This window comes from Loxodonta africana, chromosome X (assembly GCF_030014295.1).
Source record: "Loxodonta africana isolate mLoxAfr1 chromosome X, mLoxAfr1.hap2, whole genome shotgun sequence".
Taxonomy (NCBI): Eukaryota; Metazoa; Chordata; class Mammalia; order Proboscidea; family Elephantidae; genus Loxodonta; species Loxodonta africana.
The window spans coordinates 25,643,189-25,666,914 of NC_087369.1; the positions used below are offsets into that span (position 1 = coordinate 25,643,189).

Sequence of the window (23,726 nt, forward strand, 5' to 3'; positions counted from 1 at the left end):
ACCTGATGAGCCTATTTAATGTCACTGAACTGTACATGTAAAGACTGTTGAAATGGTAAATGTTCTATTACTTAAATATTTACCACAATAAAAATGTACTTAAAAAAAAAAGCTAACTGATAGTAGCAGATTATATCCTAGTCAATAAAATAGGAATCCCTGAGCCCAGACTGATTTACAAAAATTATAAATTGAAAGTTTGATGAGGAATGAGATATTTTCATGGTCTCAAAGTGCCCCCCCCAGCCACAAACTACTTATTAATTACATAGGAGAAAAAAGTAACTTTACAGTGAAGAAGCCTGGCAGACATCACCTTAATCAAGTAATCAAAGTTAACATCATCTGTAATAAGACAAAACCATGCACCATCTGATAGGATGAAATAAGAATGCAGCATCCCTCTGAGAGGTTTCTGGCAAAGATGCACAACCTGAATCTAATCATGAGGAGACATCGGACAAACCCAAATTGAGGGACATTCTACAAAAGAACTGGCGTGAAAGTCATGAAAGTCAAGGAAGGACTGAGGAACTGTTCCTGACATGACACTGCAACATATGATTCGGAACTGGGTCCTTCTGCTATAAAGGACATTATTGGGACGACTGGCAAAAGTTGAATGGGGTCTGATGATTAGACAGTGTAATGTATCGGTGTTAATTTCCTAATTGTTGCTATGTAGGAGAATATCCTTGTTTATAAGAAATAAACATTAAAATATTTGGGGGTGATATGGCAACGGCTCCTTTTTTTTTCTATGGCATAATGTCACCAACTTACTCTCATACGATTTAAGGGGGAAAAAAGGTTTTTTGTACTGTACTTACAATTTTTCTGTAAGTTTAAGATTGTTTTTAAAAAGTTATTAGAAAGAAGGGTTAATCAGATATATAACTCCATTAAACAGGAATCTATGTCTACAGAAAATAATTGTGCCAATTCAGAGGTAGTAGACACCCTTCTTTATCTGCTTTATCTGAAAGACAAAATACGACAGATCCTCATCTCTGCAGGTCAAAGAATGAAAAGGTCCTTTTCAACCACAGGATTCAATGTGTATCTATTAGAAATAGAGAAGTAATTCCAGTACCTCCTAAGCTGTCAAGATCCTCAAGAATCCTGCCAAATCTGTGAAATAAAGCAATCTGTTAATTAAATGAGAATCATAATTATCTCCTTTTAAAAACAAGTAACATACTTTGGGGTGATGAAAATTTTCTAAAATTTATTGTGATAGTTACACAACTCAGTGAATATATTTAAAGATACTGAATTGTACACTTTAAAGTGGTGAATTATACCTCAAAATTGTTATTTAAAAAGGAAATAAAAGAAAAACAAATTAAAATAGTGTTACATTACCTTACAGTGTTTTGAACAGTCAAATATTTCTCTCGTAATTCAGGCTGACCGCCCAAAGGCAAGAGAACTTCAGTATAACTGTCTTTCATTCTCCTAGGTGGCAGTCCTTCCTGTGACTTAGCCAAAAAACCATGAAGTAATTTTCTTTCCTCCACTGCTTTCACATGGTCTCTGAGAAAAAAGGATGCAAACTTCATAAAAATGTAGCATCAATGCTATCACACAATTCTAGTGACAATACAAGCCAGTCAATATCATCACAGGAGGAACGAGAAGGTCTAGACCTACTTCATCTCCTCTTCCATCCCTCCCTTCCCTCCTGCCACATGGTGAAATTGAAAATTTCTAGTAAAAGTTCTTAGGCTTGTAGATAAAAAATACATACTTAAAAGTAATGTAAAAAAACAAAACCCATTGCCACTGACTCGATTCCGACTCACAGCAACCCTACAGAACAGAGTAGACCTGCCCCACAGGGTTCCCAAGGAGTGGCTGGTGGATTTGAACTGCTGACCTTTTGGTTAGCAGTCAAGCTCTTAACCACTGTGCACCAGAGCTCCAAAAGTAATATAGATATATATACCCAAATGGACCATATATTCAGCCTCATCAAAAAGTTTACTTAAAGAATAGAATGTTATTGTTATACGCCATCAATAATGACTCATAGAGACTCTATAGGACAGAGCATAACTGCCCCATCAGGTTTTCAAAGCTGTAATCTTTACAGGAGCAGATCGCAGACACTTTTCTCCCACAGAGCAGCTGGCGGATTCAAATCGCTGACCTTTCGGTTAGCAGCCGAGCACTTAACCACTGTGCCACCAAGTCTCCTTTAAAGAATAGAATGTTGCTGATGCTGTTGTTAAGTGCCGTCGAGTCGGTTCCGACAGAATAGAACTGCCCCATATGGTTTCCAAGGAGCAGCTGGTAGATTTGAACTGCCGACCTTTTGGTTAACAGCCAAGCTTTTAACCACTACACCACCACGGCTTCAAAGAAGAGAATACTTGATATCAAATTAAAAATACCCAGAGCTGGATACAATGGTGCATATATATGGGCTAAAGAATGACATGGCCACTGAACTTCATATTCCCATATCTCACCTTGACTATTCTATTCTCATTTTCTCTCTGCTCCAGCTATGAGTCGGTATCGACTCGACGGCAGTGGGTTTGGTTTTTTTGGTTTGGTTCCAGTTCTCTTTTTCTCTCTGCTTTCAATTTCAGAAGAGAGAGACAGAGGAAGAAAAATAAGAGTATATCCGCAAGAAGTATGGAAGGCAGAGCAAAAGGTAAAGAGGTAGAGAACATAAAAAGTAGACAGAAATGGAAGAAAATGTTAGAGTGTAAGAGAAAAGACAGACAAGGGGATGAAGAACTAAAATGTTGACAATATTACTAAATGCCTTTCTAAGCTTCACTTATGAAGTATTGTCACCAGGAATGTTTAGTATGAATCCAATCAAGCCTTTAGATGTAATTTCCAGTCTTCAAAAAATAGAGGAATAAGTTAAATGGCACCAGATAAATCCAGAATGTAGAACATTCTGTAAGACAAATGGTTTGGCCTCTTTAAAGTCAAGCTCGTGGGGAAAAAGAAGGGGAGCAACTAGATTAGGGACCTAAAAAGTCATAAGCACCAAATTCACTATGTAATCCTTTATCGGATCTTGATGCTTTTTAAAAAAAGACATTTGGGAACAGCTGAGGAAATCTGAATATGGACTAGGTAGTATACTATTTTACTGTGTAAAATAATGTCTCGTTTGTTGGAGATCCATGACTGTTGATTTTGTTAAGCAGGAAAATATCTTTACTTACTGGAGACGCATGCTGAAATGTAATGGTGTCTATAATTTACTTAGAAACGGCTCAGCCAAAATAAATGGCAAAATGTTAAACATTACTGAATCCAGTTGGTGGGTACACAGGTGTTCATTCTTTCTACTTTTCATTATATTTGAAAAACTTCATAAAAGAGTTAAAAAGAAGTTATTAAACAATTTCCATACCAACAATAGATGTCTAGCAATCACTCATGTTCTTTCTTTTTATCTCATTTTAGCCTCAAAATTCTGTGCATGAAAAAATATATTTCCCTATTTTACAGCAGGAAAATACTAAGAGAAAGAGAAAGACTGACCAAGTCTTCCAGGTATGGAAGACCTGGTCAATTGTACACCAACAAGAAGCAATAAAGGAGTCAGGCTACATGACATAAGAGAAAAACTCTGATACTTAATCATTCAATTTCTCTGAGACTCAGTTTCATCATGCGTTAAAGAAAAAAAAAAGAATAGGCATATATGCCATAAGCATTTCACAAGTTTTGTTATGACAATCAGTGAGGTAATATACTTGAATGCACTATGAAAAACACAGAGTACACTGTAAATCACATTATTTTATGACAATGATACATCAACTGATGAAAAAAAAAAGAGTATGTTTAAATGTTGATCTCCCACAAGTAAAAAAATTCTCAACCCATCTTCAAGCATAGGGTCCACCATCCCTAGAAGAAGACCATCAACTAGTCTAAATCCAGCCTAGCACAACACTTCAAGAACGAAAGAATAAATGAACACAAGATTGCATACCTCCAGTTTGTGGACGCTCCTACTATCTCCCGCAACTTAACTCGAACTGAAACAAAAATAAAGAGGCCACTCCATAAGACAAAGAAATATGAGGAGGTGATTACGGCAATGAGCTGAAGAACTATAAAAGTGATTCATGCGCCCAAAAGCTTTAAAGTTCCATGGATTTCCATTTAATGCCACAACAAAGAGCTCAGGGAAGGAATCAGGCCTCTGATCCCTGAAAACCTGAAATTACTACTGACCTATTCCTCAGTGCAAAAAATAAAAGGCCTTGTGCCAATCACTGGGGTTTATATAAAATGAAATAGGGTAACTCCAATTACTCATCCAATGGGGCTGTACCAGTGTCACTAGATGTGTCCTCTTATGATGGAGATATTATGAACAGGATCCACACCTATCTTCTTACAGGACAGTGTTAGGTCAAATAACTTAGTTCAGGAACTAATACTTGGCCACCAAAATAATCAAATCTGTGCCTCATGAAAATGTATTTCCCCTCTATTTGTACTATCCTGATTGTTAGACTGTTAGAAAGTTTAAGCCAGAGAAATGAGCAAAGAAACGAATGTAAGGCAAAGTACGCAATTTAATTTTAGTTAATGCCCACAGCCCAAAAATGCAAGCATGAATTAATGCAAAAAAAAAGTAAGTGCTTTAAAAAAGATGATACTAATTACCACACACCATGATTCACATGTATAGGTGAACTTGCTATATGAAGGAAAAACAAATTAGGTAACCAGTATTAACACAAAACTAAAAAATAAATCTACAGTATTTCAAATGTGTTGAGTTCATCTGTTTTTTCCTAGCATTTCAAAATACATATTCCAGTTATAGCAATACATATATTGCTATTAACAATAGCAATCCTTGTTCATTCAATAACTTTTAACCGATCAAAGCCAAATATGGTTAGATTAACATGTAAAATTAGTTGATTTTTCCACCAAACAACTGTGTATATACCATACATTTGATGCAAGCTCCAACTACAATTAAATCATAAAAAAAAAAATCATAGAGAACTGCAAAAAATAACCATTAATAAATTAGTCTTAATTCTGATTTTTTCCTCATTTCCTTGAAAAATAGGATGCTCAGAAAGCACTACAAACAGTACAGGCTACTGATGCTCACTGACATAAAATGATTAGTACTAGTTCAGTCCGTGTAAGAAGAGAGGCAGATGCTGAGAGCCAAGAAGGCAAGTAAAATTTTAAATGAAATATATACATACATATTTACTTGGGCCCTTTAAAGAAGCCACAATTTTAACTATAATGAATATTCCTAAACTGATAAAGATAATCCATAGTTTGCAAATCAGATCAGTAACAGAAATCAGTTTCAATTAAGCATGGATTAACAACATCCCTCTAACAAAACTATGGACTAGAAGCATTTAGTTGGTACAACTGAAGGGCCCCTCTTACTTACATGTTAGGTCTCTTTCGTCCATGCCTCCCCTTTCAGTATCAACGCACAGGAAGTGGAGATCATTTAACTAAAAGAGTTCAGCCCCTAAGGCTTCCAGGAATAATAGCTGAAATTCTGAATGTGATTTCTACCCAAAGCTATTAGGCAGCTATCCTAGTCATTTATAAATGAGAAGCTGGTAAAAGCTCTACCTTTAATATGCCTTGTTTTCCCTAAACTGTTGTGCTAGAAGCCTCCCAGGGATTTTTGCCACATTTTTTTGTTTTTTTGCAGAAAAGGTAAACACCCTTCCTTGCCTTCATGAATATGGAGAGGTCCTTGTTCCTTGGGATCCTGGGATCCTTGAGTCAGTCCTCTGCCAGGGATAAGCAGTCCCTTGTTGAAGGTACAAAGCCTATAAAACAAGATAAAACACACTTAAGAGTAGGTTTCATGGGTTCTTCCCTGGCAACCCCAAAGACCTGTGCCTCTTCCCAGAGCACTTGGCTATATCACACCCTTAGTATATACTGTCATGGATTGAATTGTGTCCCCCCAAAATATCTGTCAACTTGGCAAGGTCATGATTCCCTTGTATGATTGTCTACCATTTTATCTTCTGATGTGACTTCCCTATGTGTTGTAAATCCTATCGCTATGATGTAATAAGATGGATTAATGGCAGTTATACTGATGAGGTCTAAAAGATTAGATAGCGTCTTAAGCCAATCTCTTTTGAGATATAAAAGAGAGAAGCGAGCAGAGAGACAGGGGGACCTCATACCACCAAGAAAGCAGCGCTGGGAGCAGAGCACATCCTTTGGACCTGAAGTTCCCGCTCTGAGATGCTCCCAGACCAAAGGAAGACTGATGACAAGGACCGTCCTCCAGAGCCAACAGAAAGAGAAAGCCATCCCTGGAGCCGGCACCCTGAATTCGGACTTCTAACCTACTGGACTATGAGAGAATAAATTTCTCTTTGTTAAAGTCATCCACTTGTGGTATTGCTGTTATAGCAGCACTAGATGACTAAAACACTATCTTTTAAGGGTCTGTAGTTGTTTCACACGTATATGTGTATTTCCATATGGGGCTACTCCATAAATCATCTCTTCAACTAGAGTAAACATTTCTTAAGAGCAAAGGTCAGTTAAGGTAATTATCTACAAAACAGATAAAAGGTGCAACCAGGTTTAATGGATTTATTATTGCTCTTTCTATTATTTCATTAGCTCTAGAAGCCCAGAATCAATTGGGTAAACAGCTGAGCAAATTGATTATGAACATTTATTTTGCTCTTTACTATCACACCATATTTCCTCAATAAATAAGTTAACTCCAATTATAAGTTAATCAATTTTGAAAATTGAATTAACCCTTTCCAGACTCAAAGGGAGTATTTAGTATTTACTGCACTTACACAGAAATTTCCTAAACCCTCAACAGAATAAAATAAAAGCTCTTTCCCCAAATTTGCCTATTCTCCCAAAATAAGTTGTTTAACTTGATTTTGGCTCACTATTATTTAAGAATTGGCTCCTAACCATGGAAACACAAAAATATTAAACTTTGCTTTATAAAATTCATATATAAAGATCCCATCTGTAAACAGCAATGGTAACTATTTGGCCTGTTAACAGTAGCTTATCCTAGTGATCAAAGGCTGTTATCTCGATGCTATTACAGGCTTGGACTAGAAATAAGAGAAGCAAACAGATTTGTGAGGGACAGAAACCAAGTACGTCACCTCATTAATATTACCATCAAACTACTGTCTAGATTGGCTACACAACACTACTATTGGACTTCAACGGGAGAAATATGTGGCAGTTTGCTTCCGTAAGGATTTACAGCTTTGGAAACCCTATGGGGTCACTATGAGTTGGAATCGACTTGAAGGCAGTAGGTTTGGTTTTGGTTTGGTTGTGAGCTCAGTTGAAGGCAAGGCACTGATGAGGTCAAGAATCCCAGATACTGTCATCTCATTCTATCTCAAGTTCCTAGCAAATTTTCACTACCCAATGTCAGGACAAGTAATGACTAACGAAAAAAAAACAAAGGTATGTTTTTAGAGCCCAAGTCACTACAGGTTACTCTTCTGGATGATGGCATTCAAGCATAGTCTCTGAGTAAAAATATTTTGTAAAGTCCACATGTAGTTTTAACACTTGTGCTGCTAGAACAAATCCTTTTTCTATCACCAAGCCAGCTAATCTAACTGCAAAGAATACATAAATATGAGCATGTCCTCACTGGCTAATTAAACTCCTTACCCATCCAGTCATCTCACTGGCTGCGATACAATCACTGCTGGTCCACTAAGACCAAAATGCTTGCTGAAGCGTTTTATGTTTTAGTTTTGTGTTTATTCTTCAATCACAAAGCTAACAAGCCTCTACCTCATGTATTTTGGCTTTTTTTCCCCACAATAAATTTTACATTTCTGTACTTTTGTATGTAGATTAATACTAAAAAAAAAAAATTTTTTTCTTTTTTTTTCTTCTTGTTGTTGACTTCCTAATTTGTATTTTCTCAGAACCTTATTTGAATCTTCTATTTTTCACTATTTCGTTTTATGTTATCTTCTGTAGGTTCAAACCCCTTACTGAAGGAAGCGGGGTATGTTATTCCTTCATTCTGCCATCTCAGAAGCTAGCATTCTGGAATTAAATATATCTGGTTTTAAAAAGCACGCTGAAAAAAGGCTAATTTTTTCCATCACTACCATTAGCTGAAAGGCCAAATAAATCATGCCCTCAATACGTTAATTAGCAATTAGAATAGATACATTAGATATATCCAATATAAGAAATGAGATCTGACTCTGAATGGCTGAATATTTTGGAGTACTCATCATAAACTAACAGGAGCTATATAACTAACCTCATATACTTGGGCAAATACATATATACAAAAGCATTTTTATTTTGTGATCCTAAGCAGCAGCATTTTCTGAGGAGTGATGAAAATCATCCCACCCTGCCTGTGGGAGAGGCCGTATAAAACAGAGATTAAGAGCCCAACCATGCTGTTTGTTAGCTAAGCAACTCAGGCAAGCTACTGAACTTGTCTGCGCCTCCGTTTCTTATTTGTTAAATGGAGATAATACTAGCACCTATCCCATAAGACTGTCATAAGAATAAAGAAGTTAACACGTTAAATTCTTAGGAGAGTTCCTAGTACACTGACAAGTCCTAAAAAATATTAGCTATTATTATTCCAAAAAGTGAAACTTCTCCCAAGTGTTCCCTAAAGGTCAAAAAGAACCAGAAATTCAGAGAAGGCAGACCAGGCACTATGATGGACCATCTCTGAATGTAAAACCAAATGGAGATATTGAAGAAAGGAGGTGATGAATATAGAGAAATACTTGGGCCAATTTATTTGGAAAACTGTGGTCCTACAGCCTTGTTCTCTGTATGCTGCCTTAAGAAATTTGGAAATATATCCCTGTAGCACAACAAAGGCATAATCTGAACACTTTTTTTTTTTAATTGTTGATTATACCCTTCATATACTGGTATAATAAGTCTCTATTATACTGTGAACATAGGATTCAACTAATGGTAACTTTTCACTACAATTTGGAATCCTACCTACTGATATAGTATGGTCGCTATGAGTCAGAATCAACTCAGTGGCAATGAGTTTGGTTTTATCTACTGATAATCTGTTGAAAACTGTGGACTCATGATACAAAGGGGAAAAACATTTTTACTGACACACAAATTAGTATATACTATTTCAGAAGGCTCATAGACCCCCTTTGATACCTCCATGGGTCCCTATATTTTAAAATTCTGATTCAAACCAACCTCCTGAAGAAACTGAAGCCCAGAGAAATTAGATAACTTTTCCCCAGTGCCAGTCAACCGGCACACTGGCATAGCCAGATAGAACCCAGTTCTTCTGGCACTCCCCCACTCCCCCGCCAACACACACACACAGGCAAGTGGCTCTTTTCACAATCCCTGGCTGCTTCCTTTCATATATGTAGCACTGAGATGGAGGAGGTGGGAGAATGATTTAAGCATTACCCTCCAACACCTTGGTACCTCGAGAGTCATAGCGAAACCTTTAGACCTTTAGAAGAAGCTGTCAAGAGGCCTGTGGGACACTCTGGCCCTAGGATACCCTGATTGAACTTTTCCAATCGAAGGAGACCAAGGAGCCCAATCTCTCCATAGCTTGCCTGGGAAGACACAGAAGTCACCCAGAGGTGTGAATAGAAGTGTCTGGGCTCTGTCCTGGGTCCCAAGCAAGGAAGAGTTTTCAGCTCAATAATAAGCAATGCCATTCATTAAGTCCTCCACTCTGAAATCCCTCAATTTAGAGGTTAAACAAAGTGACTCTTTTGTGAGTCTTTAAAAAAAAAAAAAAGCTATAAATGTTGCCCATCAGGCAAATAACTTAATCATCTCAGACATAAGTCTGTATTCATCGATGGATCCTTTCTCTCACTAGACACTGACAGAGTATACGCACTTAAGGTTCAATAAACCAAAAAACAAAACAAAACCCAGTGCCGTCAAGTCGATTCTGACTCATAGCGACCCTATAGGACAGAGTAGAACTGCCCCATAGTTTCCAAGGAGCAATAAGATTCATTAAAAAGGAGCCCAGGGTTGTGGGAGTTCAGTGCCAAGAAAGAGGACTTCCAAACTAGGGCAGAGGGGATCAAGAAAGGTTTCATAAGAGAAGACACACAGCAAAACTGTGGAACTTGTAGAAGTTCTTTCATATCACAGCCAATGCAAGCTAATGCCAATTGTGGCCCACCTTGTAATGACTTTCAACTTGTCTTCAAATAAAGTGTAACAAAGCTTTTATTTTTTTAAGTACTGTACACAAAAAAGAGAGCAAGAGACCTTTTTTTCAACTGGTAAGAGTGACAGCAGAGGCAGCAACAAGGTCGGCAGGGACAGTGAGAGAGGTCCAGCACCCTCAAGAGAATTCATGAGATCAGTGTCAATCACCACTGTGGGCCACACACTGATGACTTCAGAAGCCAGAGCAGGGGAGCCCCCTGGGGCCCAGCTACTTGGAAGGGCTGGAGGGTTGGGGTGAAGTGGGGTGGGGGAGAGCCAGACAGGTCCTGGAGTCTGAGGCCATTAGGCCTTAATTGTGCCATCTGAGGAGATTCCGTGTGGGGAAAGGCATCCTCCTAACCCAAGTGGCCCAACCAACCCCCGACCCCCAAACAGGGGCCTTGCTTCTTATTAAAGGTAAAGCTCAAATCAGCACACAGCTCTGAGATCCCTCCCTGAGAGCCCGAGAAGTCCCCTGCCCCCGTTACAACACACCTAAGTCAGAGTCAAGTGGGCCAGGCATTTAACCCTAAAAATATTCTCCAAAGAGGGCAAAAGGCTGGAGAGGTCTCTTGGAACTCCAGATACTAGCTTTGTGACCAGAGGCTACCCCAAAACGGTTTCCAACCACACCCCTGATGACCAACGAGAAAGGAATGTCAGTCAGCGAACACGCAACTTCCTCGCTTCAAAGTGCTGCTTCGCTTTTCACGTTAACTCCGTTCCAGAAGACACTAAAGTGGGGGGCGGAGTCCCCCACCAGAGGCCGGCGTGCCTACATCCGAGCGGGCGCCCTTCCCCGCCAGGCCCCCGTTTCTCCCCAAATGCCCACGGCGTTAGTCATAGCCCAGCGGCGGCCCGCTCCTTCCGCCCAGGCCCCTAGGAGCGCGGAGGGCCGGCGAGGGGCGCCCTCGCCCGCGCCGCGCCCCGATACCTACCGCAGCGCTGCCCGCCTCATCGTGCTGGGCCGCAGGGCACGCGTCCGGAGAAGCGAGGCCGGCGCGCGGGTCCGGAGAGAAGCGGAGGCTACACGCGAGCGCGAGCTCGAACCTGGCCCTCGCTCCCAGGACCACGCCCTCCAGCGAGGTCGCCTGGGGCGGTGCCTGGCAACCCTGCTCACTCCTTGGCGGGAAACTGAAGTCCTGCCACGGCGGCGCTTTCCACTCCCTGAGCAGCTCTGGGCGTGTTGCTGGCAGGAAGACCGATCTAGCTCTAGTTGCTAAGTAAGTGCACCACGCACCACGGCCACGGCGTGACGTAGACGCCAGGCGACCCGGTTCCGCCTTGCCTGAGGCCGCACAATGGCTCCCAGTCTGTCGCTCTTATCCTTGGCTGAACATTGCAAAAAAAAAAAAAAAATCTCATTACATCTTTACAAATGTCTGGGCCCGCTCCCCCTGAGATTCTGAGGCCTGGGGTGCGGCCAGGGCTTCCGGATATCCAAAGGGCGCCCCCAGGTGATGCTATCGTAAGCAAAGGTTGACACTGACTGACCTAACGAGAGAAAACTTGTCTTCTAATCTCAGCCTGCCCCTTGTGTTTGACAGTTTGTGCCGGCCCAGAGAGGTTCAAGCCCAAAGAGTCGAGATGATTTCACCCTCTGGCCTGATTCTCCATTCCCTTCTTCATTTCGTCCAACGAATTTTTATTGAGCTGCTTGCAGTGTACCAGATGCTATCTTACACGATGGGGATACAACAAAAATAGCCCAAAATCCCTACTCTCAGGGGGCTTACTATATAAGGAAAGAAAAATCAGCAAAAAAAGTTAGCAAATAATAATTCCGAACATGGTAAAGCGTCAAAAGAGGAAATAAAACAGGGTAATGGAATGGGGTCTTACAAGAATATAAACAAGTTTTGCTTTGCCCCAAAAGATGGTAAATTCCCAGGAGGCAGGGGCCACATCATATGCTAAATTTTCTGAATACCCCATGCTTAGTAAAAATATGTTTATTTGAATTAAGTTGGCTTTTTTGCTTTTTAAATCACTTATGAGTTACAAATGGAGCACGGTCTTTGACTTTCTCTTTCCTCTCCACCTAACCTTCCCTACTTTCATCAGTCCTATATCCAGAAGACACCTTTTGGCCTGCAGGGATCTCATCTTCACTTTTTTTTATATATAATTTTTATTGTGCTTTTAAGTCAAAGTTTACAAATCAAGTCAGTCTCTCACACAAAAACTTATATATACCTTGCTACATATTCCCAATTGCTCCCCTCCTCCACTCTTTTTTTTGTGTCCATTTCGCCAGCTTCTAAACCCCTCTACCCTCTCATCTCCCCTCCAAGCAGGAGATGCCAGCATAGTCTCAAGTGTCCACCTGATCCAAGAAGCTCACTCCTCAACCAGCATCCCTCTCCAACCCATTGTCCAGTCCAATCCATGTCTGAAGAGTTGGCTTCGGGAATGGTTCCTGTCCTGGGCCAACAGAAGGTCTGGGGGCCATGACCACTGGGGTCCTTCTAGTCTCAGTCAGACCATTAAGTCTGGTCTTTTTATGAGAATTTGGGGTCTGCATCCCACTGTTCTCCTGCTCCCTCAGGGGTTCTCTGTTGTGTTCCCTGTCAGGGCAGTCATTGGTTGTAGCCAGGCACCACCTAGTTCTTTTGGTCCCAGGATAATGTAGTCTCTGGTTTATGTGGCCCTTTCTGTCTCCTGGGCTCGTAATTACCTTGTGTCCTTGGTGTTCTTCATTCTCCTTTGATCCAGGTGGGTTGAGACTCATGGATACATCTTAGATGGCTGCTTGCTAGCGTTTAAGACCTCATCTTCACTTTTGTTCATATTGTCTGGACCTTTTCAGTGATAGTTTTGTTTTGCTTTCTATCAACTATATTTCTTTATACTCTATCACACCTAACACAGAGCAATAAACATTTGATTAAATTATACTATTTTTGTTCTTGTTTTTACTTGAACTTTTGGTCGAAGCAATGGAAGGTTCTGGGACAACAATTAACTTCAAGAGAATCTTTCAGGTTATGTATACGGTATAATAATGGATAAGGATTTTTTAAAACACCATTGCTGTTGAGTCCATTCCAACTCATGGCGACCCTATGTGTTACAGAGTAGAACTGCTCCATAGGGTTTTCTTGGCTGTAATCTTTATGGAAGCAGATCACCAGACCTTTATTCTGTGGTACTGCTAAAGGAGTTTGAACCGCCAACCTTTAGGTTTGTAGTCAAGCACAAACCATTTGCGCCACCCAGGGACCTATGGGTAAGGATAGGTTGTGATTTTTGTGCAATCAAGTCACCTTCCATCAACACATACAGCCAGGGAGTCAATACCACGATGATTCCTTCCTTCTACCCTCATCTTTGCTTTCCTTTGTACACTGGCTTCATTCTTCTTTCTCTCTGTACAGTGGCTTTCTCCACATGACAAAAGAAGCTCCTGGACTTTACATCTTACAACCACAGCCACACACATAGAGACTGACCCAAATTTTGTGTCCTCTGCATCCCAAGTCCAAAAAGTCCTGAGAAAGGATTCATTGGCCCAATTGGGGTCAGGTCCACATCCCTGCACTAGTCAACTGTGGCAACTGGGAAAAATCGTATGATTGGGCCAGCTGACTTACCAGGTACCCCCTTACCCAGGTCCTGCCTAGGTATTGGGGTCACTATCTACTAACTCAGCTACTTCCAAAAGTAACCACATGAATGGGGATATGGAGCACTTCTTAGAAAAGAAGTACCAAGCAACCAACCCCAGAGATGCCCACTAGAGATGCTAAAGAGAAAAAATAAACAACCTCATCACTTAGTCCACCTACGTTAGCTCTAACCTTGGGGAGGCCCTGCTAAACCCAGCTAGCCCAGCTTTCATCCCAGGTGTCTACAGTTATTTCAAATGGCAGCATACATGAAATTCTTAAAACAGTTTAGCAATCCTGATGTCTCTGTGTGTGGTGGTGGTGGTGTAAAGCATACATGCCATACCACATTTTGGATAGCAGGAATGCAAGACAAAGTGGTCACAAAAGCATACCAGGAACTATGCAACAATTGTATAGTGGTGAGAATTACTATCCTTAAAAAATAGATTTTCCACTCTACCTTTTTATTTGCTGTCATGTTCCATTTTTTTTTTAAAAAACTTTCTTTTTTTCTTTTCCATTAGTTCTATTGTAATATGGTCTCATGGGAAGAGATGATATCAAATGTATAATTAAAATAAAAGGCAATCATGCATTAACAGACACGTAATATCAATATCATTATTACAAGTAGAAAACTAAAATCAAGTAACAAAACCTAACTATCTGTCATCAATTCAATCCAGTATTATTGAGTGAAAAACATGGTACCTAGAAACCATCCTGCCTTGGCCTGGGGCTGCTGAACCATATATGCTTTTGGATATCTGAGTTACGAAGGAAGGGCTCTTGGAAAACTATGTCATCAACTTTCAAACAAACTGATTCATGTTATGATTTCATTGGGATAGAGAAATCACTTTTTAAAAATTAGTTTATTTCCTGGATTACAGAGATTATATACAAGAATCCAAAACAGACTTGGAGGGAGGGGAAGTAAACAACAGAAAGGTGATTTTTTTTCCCAATCCTTAAAGAAAAAACCAGAAAGACTAGTGACCTGTTACATGAAAATGCTCAGTATTAAACCCACTTGCTCCAACAGGAAACAAAACCCGGGCTAAGTGATTCAGAAACAGCAGTGATGTTAATCACCTTCCTTTCCTCAACTCCTTTTAGGTTTGCTCATCAAAGACAAGTGTTGAAAGATTCTTGTCTTTAGAAATACTTTTTTCCCCCCAACGATTTCCTCTTGCTTATACGTATGTAAATTACACACACACACATATATATAGTTGCGAGGTGCCATTGAGTCAGTTTGACTCACAACAACCCTATGTACAGCAGAATGAAACACTGCCAGATCCTGTGCCATCCTCACAAGCACTGCTATGTTTGAGCCCTTTGTCCTAGCCACTGTGTCAATCCATCTCAAAGAAGGACTTCCTTTTTTGCTGACCCTCTATTTTACTAAGCATGATGTCCTTTTCCAGGGACTAGTCCCCTCCTGATAACATGTCCACAGTATATGGGACAAAGTCTCGTCACCCCTGCTTTTAATGAGCATTCTGGCTGTACCTCTTCCAAGACAGTTGTTCATTCTTCTGGCAATCCATGCTATATTCAATATTCTTCACCAACACTGTAATTCAAAGGCATCAATTTTTCTTTGGTCTTCTTTATTCACTGTCCAGCTTTTATATGCATATGAGGCAATTAAAAACACCATGGCTTGGGTCAGGCGCACCTTAGTCCTTAAAGTAACATCTTTGCTTTTAAATACGTGAAAGAGGTCTTTTGCAGCAGATTTGCCCAATGCAATATACGTCTTCTTGAGTGCTGTTTCCATGGGTGTTGATTGTGGATTCAAGTACAATGAGATCCTTGACAACATCAATCTTTTCTCCATTTATCCTGATGTTGCTTCTTGCTCCGGTTGCAAGGATTTCTGTTTTCTTTATGATGAGGTATAATCCACACTGAAGGCCGTGCTCTTCGATCTTCATCAGTAAGTGCTTCAAGTCCTCTTCACTTTCAGCAAGCAAGGTGGTGTCATCTGCGTAATGCAGGTTGTTAAAGAGTCTTCCTCCAATCCTGATGCTGTGTTCTTCTTCATATAGTCCAGCCTCGGATTATTTGCTCAGCATACATACTGAAAAAGTATGGTGAAAGTATACAACCCTGATGCACACCTTTCCTGACTTTAAACCACACAGTATCCTCTTGTTCTGTTTGAATGACTGCCTCTTGATCTATGTACAGGTTCCTCATGAGCACAATGAAATGTTCTGGAATTCCCATTCTTCTCAATGTTAGCCATAATTTGTTATGATTCACTCAGTTGAATGCCTTTGCATAGTCAATAAAACACAGGTAAACATCTTTCTGGTATTCTCTGCTTTCAACCAGGATACATCTGACATCAGCAATGATGTCCCTGGTTCCACATCCTCTTCTAAACCTGACTTGAATTCCTGTTAGTTCCCTATCCATGTGCTGCTGCAACCCCTTTTGAATTATCTTCAGCAAAATTTTACTTGTGTGTGATATTAATGAAATTGTTTTATAATTTCTGCATTCTGTTGGATCTCCTTTCTTTGGAATGGGTACAAATATGGATCTCTTCCAGATGGTTGGCCAGGTAGCTGTCTTCCAAATTTCTTGGCATAGACAAGTGAGCGCCTCCAGCACTGTATCTGTTTGTTGAAACATCTCAGCTGGTATTTCATCAATTCCTGGAGCCTTGTTTTTTTGCCAATGCCTTCAATGCAGCTTGGATTTCTTCTTTCAGTGCCATCGGTTCTTGATCATATCCTACCTCCTGAAATGGCTGAACATCGATCCATTCTTTCTGATACAGTGACTCTGTGTATTCCTTCCATCTCCTTTTGGTGATTCCTGTGCTGTTTAATATTTTCTCCGTAGAATCCCTCAATACTGCAACTTAAGGCTTGAAATTTTTCTTCAGTTCTTTCAGCTTGAGAAACACCAAGTGTGTTCTTCCCTTTTGGTTTTCTATCTCCAGATCTTTGCACGTTTCATTATAATACTTTACTTTCAAGCCACCCTTTAAAATCTTCTGTTCAGCTCTTTTACTTCATAATTTCTTCCTTTCACTTTAGCTATTCTACATTAAAGAGTAACTGTACAGTCTCTTCTGACATCCGTTTTGGTCCACCCTATCTTTTGGTTCTATCCTGTATTTTTAATGACTCCTTGCTTTCTTCATGTATGATGTCCTTAATGTCATTCCACAACTCTTCTGATTTTCAGTCACTAGTGTTCAATGTGTCAAATCTATTCTTAAGATGGTCTCTGAATTCAGGTGGGACACACTCAAGGTCGTACTTTGGCTCTCATGGATTTGTTCTAATTTTCTTCAACTTGAAATTGCTTATGAGCAATTGATGGTTTGCTCCACAGTTGGCTCCTGCCCTTGTTCTGATTGATGATATTGAGCTTTTCCATAGATGTTTCTCTTTCCACAGATGTAGTCAATTTGATTCCTGTGTATTCCATCTGGTAAGGTCCACAAGTATAGTCGCCGTTTATGTTGTTGAAAAAAGATATTTGCAACGAAGAAGTCATTGGTCTTGCAAAATTCCATCATATGATCTCTGGCATTGTTTCTTTCATCAAGGCCATATTTTCCAACTACCAATCCTTGTTTCCAATTTTCAAATTACAATTGCCAGTAATTATCAATGCATCTTGATTGCATGTTTGATCAATTTCAGACTGCAGAAGTTGGTAAAAATCTTCAATTTCTTCATCTATGCTGTAGTGGTTGGTGTGTAAATTTGAGTAATAGTCATCATGGATTGAACCGTGTCCCCCCAAAATATCTGTCAACTTGGCTAGGTTATGATTCCCTTATGTGATTGTATAGGTGTCTACCATTTTATCTTCTAATGTGATTTCCCTGTGTTGTAAATCCTATCACTATGAAACTAATGAGATGGATTAGTGGCAGTTATACTGATGAGGTCTACAAGATCATATAGTGTTTTAAACCAATCTCTTTTGAGATATAAAAGAGAGAAGCAAGCAGAGAGATATGGGGACCTCATACCACCAAGAAAGCAGTGCCAGGAGCAGAACACATCCTTTGGATCTAAGTTTCCTGCACTGAGATGCTCCCAGAACAAGAGAAGACTGATGACAAGGGCCTTCCTCCAGAGCCGACAGAGGGACAGAGCCTTCCCCTGGAGCCGGCGCCCTGAATTTGGACTTGTAGCCTATTGGACTGTGAGAGAATGAACTTCTCTTTGCTAAAGCTATCCACTTGTGGTGTTTCTGTTATAGCAGTACTAGATGACTAAGACAGTTGTATTAACTGGTCTTCCTTGTAGGTGTATGGATATTATCCTATCACTGACTGTGTTGTACTTCAGGACAGATCCTAAAATGTTCTTTTTGACAATGAACACGATGCCATTCCTCTTCAATTTGTCATTCCCAGCATAGAAGACCATATGATTGTCTGATTAAAAACAGCCAATGCCAGTCCATTTCAGCTCACTGATGCTTAGGATATCGACCTTTATGTGTTCCATTTCATTTTTGACGACTTCCAATATTCCTAGATTCATAATTAGTACATTCCACATTCTGATTGTTAATGGATGTTTGCAGCTTTTTATTCTCATTTTGAATCGTGCCACATCAGCAAATTAAGGTCCCGAAAGCTTTAAAGTCTGTATAGATGCACAGAGACAGAGACAGAGGAAGAGAGAGCAATCAGCTTTAAAAAACAGACTTCAGTTAGAAACGAAGCAGCTTCAACCACTAAAGTATTCAGTTTGGACTTTCTGTGAGTGACACGTTTTCTCCAGTTTCCCAACACTAACTTTAATGTACTGGAATAAATATCTCAGGCCAAGTCTGTCAGAGGTTGTGTTTGTTATTAAAGGGCACGTTCAGGGCACTTCAAGATACTGACGTCTAGTGTTGGGAAACTGGAGAAAACGTGTCACTTACAGAGAGTCCAAACTGAATACTTTAGTGATTGAAGCTGCTTTGTTTCTAACTGAAGCGCGTGGGTTCCAGTCTGGGACTATAAGGGTTTAGAAATACTCTGGATGGCAGGTGAGGGAGTGGGGAGGGGGGAGAGGAGTTAGAGGATGGTTCACTGTCAATGGGGCATTTCTGGGAGGTTCATAATTCTCTTGAAACATTCCTGATCCAAGAGCCCCACACCGCGGACCAAGGTGCTTGTGGTGCTGCCTCTCCATACCCACAGCTACCTTGCAGATTCTCTGCATTCCAAACCCAGCTAACCCATACAGCCAGGAACTGACGTCAGCCAGAGTTCAGCCTACCTCAGTTCTTGGAGTTCCCCTCCCAAATGCTGGCACCGACACCATCACGTCTCTTCTCCACATGCCTCCCCACTTCTCCCTTCACATACGCACACACAGATTCAGTGACAATTGAGGAACTAAGACTAAAAGCAGTGGCGTTGTCAGCAGGGTGTGGGGGGTGCAGACTGCACCATGTGACACTGTTGGAGGGGGTGACACCAAAATGACTGTCTAAAATTTCTGTGCAGCATTTCAGTAGAAATTTTTTTTTATAAAAATATCCCTGTAGTTATAACAACAAAAATATTTCGTAACCCCAGCTTACATGTATCAATATACCTACAAGGCTAAACTCTGCTAATTTACTTTTTGAACCTTCTAATGCACTCCGGGCAGAGCTGTCATTATTACCCAATTACAATGACTCTTTGAATCACGTGGTTTCTTCTGTATGATCTACAAGCAAGCACTGCTGTTTTCGTCGCTGCCAGTGTTTTTATAGTCACTGATGCTATCAAATTTTCTTGTGTTTTAACAATATTGTGGTAATTAGCATGAAGGAGTGACACCAGTAGTGATGTCACTGACTACAGGGACAAATAAGGCACAGTCCTGGACCATGAAGAGCATATAGCCTAAGGGAGGGAGGGAGGAACACATACACAAATCAAAATAATTTAAGAACTTTAATTCTAATACAGGAATATGCAAAGTACTCCAAACAGAACAAGGGTAGACTGTCATTTGGACAGTTATTTTCTCACCCACTGCTATTAGTTTTCAATCACTGCTGTAACAAATCACCACAAATTTAGTGGCTTAAAACAACAAAAATTTATTATCTTACACTTCTGTAGGTCAGAAGTCTCACATGGTATCTTTGTTATCTAGTGCTGCCATAACAGAAATACCACAAATGGATGGCTTTAACACAGAGAAGTTAATTCTCTCACAGTTAAGTAGGCTAGAAGTCTGAATTCAGAGCACCAGCTCCAGGGGAAGGCTTTCTCTGCCAGCTCTGGAGGAAGGTCCTTGTCATCAATCTTCCCTTGGTCTAGGAGCTTCTCTGCACAGGAACCCCAGGTCCAAAGGACACGTTCTGCTCCCAGTGCTGCTTTCTTGGTGGTATGACGTCCCTCTGTCTCTCTGCTCATTTCTATTATATTTCAAAAGAGATTGGCTTAATCTGTAGATTAATCTTGTAGATTGAGTTTACATAACTGCCAATAATCCCATCTCATTAACATCAGAGAGAGGATTTACAACACATAGGAAAATCACATCAGATGACAAAATGGTGGACAATCACAATACCGGGAATCACGGACTAGCCAAGCTGACAAATATTTTTGCGGGGGGCGGGGGGGAGGACAAAATTCAATCCCAGACACACGGATTTTTATTGTTGTTCTTGTTAGGTGCCGTCAAGTCTGTTCTGACTCATAGCGACCCTATGCACAACAGAACGAAACACTGCCCGGTCCTGCGCCATCCTTACAATCGTCGTTATGCTTGAGCTCATTGTTGTAGCCACTGTGTCAATCCACCTCGTTGAGGGTCTTCCTCTTTTCCGCTGACCCTGTACTCTGCCAAGCATGATGTCCTTCTCCAGGGACTGATCCCTCCTGACAACGTCTGAAGTATGTAAGACTCAGTCTCGCCATCCTTGCCTCTAAGGAACATTCTGGCCACACTTCTTCCAAGACAGATTTGTTCGTTCTTTTGGCAGTCCATGGTATATTCAATATTCTTCGTCAGCACAAGTCAAAGGCGTCAACTCTTCTTTGGTCTTCCTTATTCACTGTCCAGCTTTCACATACATATGATGTGATTGAAAATACCATGGCTTGGATCAGGTGCACCTTAGTCTTCAGGGTGACATCTTTGCTCTTCAACACTTTAAAGAGGTCCTTTGCAGATTTGCCCAATGCAATGCATCTTTTGATTTCTTGACTGCTGCTTCCATGGCTGTTGATTGTGGATCCAAGTAAGATGAAATCCTTGACAACTTCAATCTTTTCTCCGTTTATCATGATGTTCCTCATTGGTCCAGTTGTAAGGATTTTTGTTTTCTTTTTTTTTTTCCATACTGAAGGCTGTGGTCTTTGGTCTTCATTAGTAAGTGCTTCAAGTCCTCTTCACTTTCAGCAAGCAAGGTGGTGTCATCTGCATAATGCAGGTTGTTAATGAGTCTTCCTCCAATCCTGATGCCCTGTTCTTCTTCATATAGTACAGCTTCTCGGATTATTTGTTCAGCATACAGATTAAATAGGTATGGTGAAAGCATACAACCCTGACGCATACCTTTCCTGACTTTAAAGCAATCAGTATCCCCCTGTTCTGTCTGAACAACTGCCTCTTGATCTATGTAAAGGTTCCTCATGAGTACAATGAACTGTTCTGGAATTCCCATTCTTCACAGTGTTATCCATAGTTTGTTATGATCCACACAGTCCAATGCCTTTGCATAGTCAATAAAACACAGGTAAACATCCAAATGGTATTCTCTGCTTTCAGCCAGGATCCATCTGACATCAGAAATGATATCCCTGGTTCCATGTCTTCTTCTGAAACTGGCCTAAATTTCTGGGAGTTCCCTGTCGATATACTGCTGCAGCCGTTTTTGAATGATCTTCAGCAAAATTTTCCTTGCATGTGATATTAATGATATTGTTCTATAATTTCCACAATTGGCTGGATTACCTTTCTTGGGAATAGGCATAAATATGGATCTCTTCCAGTCAGTTGGCCAGGAAGCTGTCTTCCATATTTCTTGGCATAGACGAGTGAGCACCTCCAGAGCCGCATCTGTTTGTTGAAACATCTCAATTGATATTCCATCAATTCCTGGAGCCTTGTTTTTCGCCAATGCCTTCAGAGCAGCTTGGACTTCTTCCTTCAGTACCATCAGTTCCTGATCATATACCACCTCTTGAAATGGTTGAATATTGACTAATTCTTCTTGGTATAACGACTCTGTGTATTCCTTCCATCTTCTTTTGATGCTTCCTGCATCGTTTAATATTTTCCCCATGGAATCCTTCACTATTGCAACTCGAGGCTTGAATTTTTTCTTCAGTACTTTCAGCTTGAGAAATGCCGAGCGTGTTCTTCCCTTTTGGTTTTCCATCTCCAGCTCTTTGCACATGTCATTATAATACTTTATTTTGTCTTCTTGAGATGCCCTTGAAATCTTCTGTTCAGTTCTTTTACTTCATCAATTCTTGCTTTAGCTGCTCGACGCTCAAGAGCAAGTTTCAGAGTCTCCTCTAATATCCATCTTGGTCTTTTCTTTCTTTCCTGTCTTTTCAGTGACTTCTTCCTTTCTTCATGGATGATGTCCTTGATGTCATTCCACAACTCGTCTGGTCTGCGGTCACTACTTTTCAATGTGTCAAATCTATTCTTGAGATGCTCTCTAAATTCAGGTGGGATATACTCAAGGTCATATTTTGGCTCTTGTGGACTTGCTCTGATTTTCTTCAGTTTCAGCTTGAACTTGCATATGAGCAATTGATGGTCTGTTTCACAGTCAGCCCCTGGCCTTGTTCTGACTGATGATATTGAGCTTTTCCATCATCTCTTTCCACAGATGCAGTCAATTTGATTTCTGTGTGTTCCATCTGGTGAGGTCCATGTGTATAGTCGCTGTTTATGTTGGTGAAAGAAGGTACTTGCAATGAAGAGTCGTTGGTCTTGCAAAATTATATCATTCGATCTCCGGCATTGTTTCTATCACCAAGGACATATTTTCCAACTGCCGATCCTTCTTCTCTGTTTCCAACTTTAACATTCCAATCGCCAGTAATTATCAATGCATCTTGATTGCATGTTTGATCAATTTCAGACTGCAACAGCTGATAAAAATCTTCTGTTTCTTCATCTTTGGCCCTAGTGGTTCGTGTGTAAATTTGAATAATAGTCGTATTAACTGGTCTTCCTTGTAGGCGTATGGATATTATCCTATCACTGACAGCGTTGTACTTCAGGATAGATCTTGAAATGTTCTTTTTGATGATGAATGCAACACCATTCCTCTTCAAATTGTCATTCCCGGCATAGTAAACTATATGATTCTCTGATTTAAATGGCCAATACCAGTCCATTTCAGCTCACTAATCCCTAGGATATCAATGTTTATGTGTTCCATTTCATTTTGGATGATTTCCAATTTTCCTAGATTCATACTTCGTACATTCCAGGTTCTGATTATTAATGGATGTTTGCAGCTGTTTCTTCTCATTTCGAATAGTGCCACATCAGCAAATGAAGGTCCAGAAAGCTTTACTCCATCCACGTCATTAAGGTCAACTCTACTTTGAGGAGGCAGCTCTTCCCCAGTCATCTTTTGAGTGTCTTCGAACCTGGGGGGCTCATCTTCCAGCACTATATCAGACAATGTTCCGCTGCTATTCATGAGGTTTTCACTGGCTAATGCTTTTCAGAAGTAGACTGCCGGGTCCTTCTTCCTAGTCTGTCTTAGTCTGGAAGCTCAGCTGAAACCTGTCCTCCATGGGTGACCCTGCTGGTATCTGAATACCGGTGGCATAGCTTCCAGCACCACAGCAACACACAAGCCCCCACAGTACGACAAACTGACAGACACGTGGGGGTTTTACTGGGTTAAAAACCAAGGCATCAGGAGGACTGCAATCTTTTCTAGAGGCTC

At 40.5% G+C, this 23,726-nt stretch overlaps 1 protein-coding gene across 3 annotated transcripts in view; it reads right to left on the reverse strand.

Moving 5' to 3' along the window:
* ACOT9 (acyl-CoA thioesterase 9) overlaps nt 1–23,726 on the reverse strand; it is a 74,644-nt gene that overhangs the window by 20,153 nt on the left and 30,765 nt on the right. Inside the window, exons 1-6 of one of the 3 annotated variants that reach the window (XM_010595742.3) lie at nt 11,142–11,414; nt 5,713–5,810; nt 4,661–4,687; nt 3,971–4,016; nt 1,366–1,536; nt 1,094–1,131 (exon numbers count right to left, since the gene is read on the reverse strand). In XM_010595742.3, coding sequence (XP_010594044.2) covers nt 1,094–1,131; nt 1,366–1,536; nt 3,971–4,016; nt 4,661–4,687; nt 5,713–5,810; nt 11,142–11,161 — 400 coding nt within the window. In that variant the 5' untranslated portion in view covers nt 11,162–11,414. Of the gene's footprint in view, nt 1–1,093; nt 1,132–1,365; nt 1,537–3,970; nt 5,811–11,141; nt 11,415–23,726 lie in introns of those variants that run through there. The other 2 variants (XM_064278090.1, XM_064278091.1) reach the window with 2 other exon arrangements.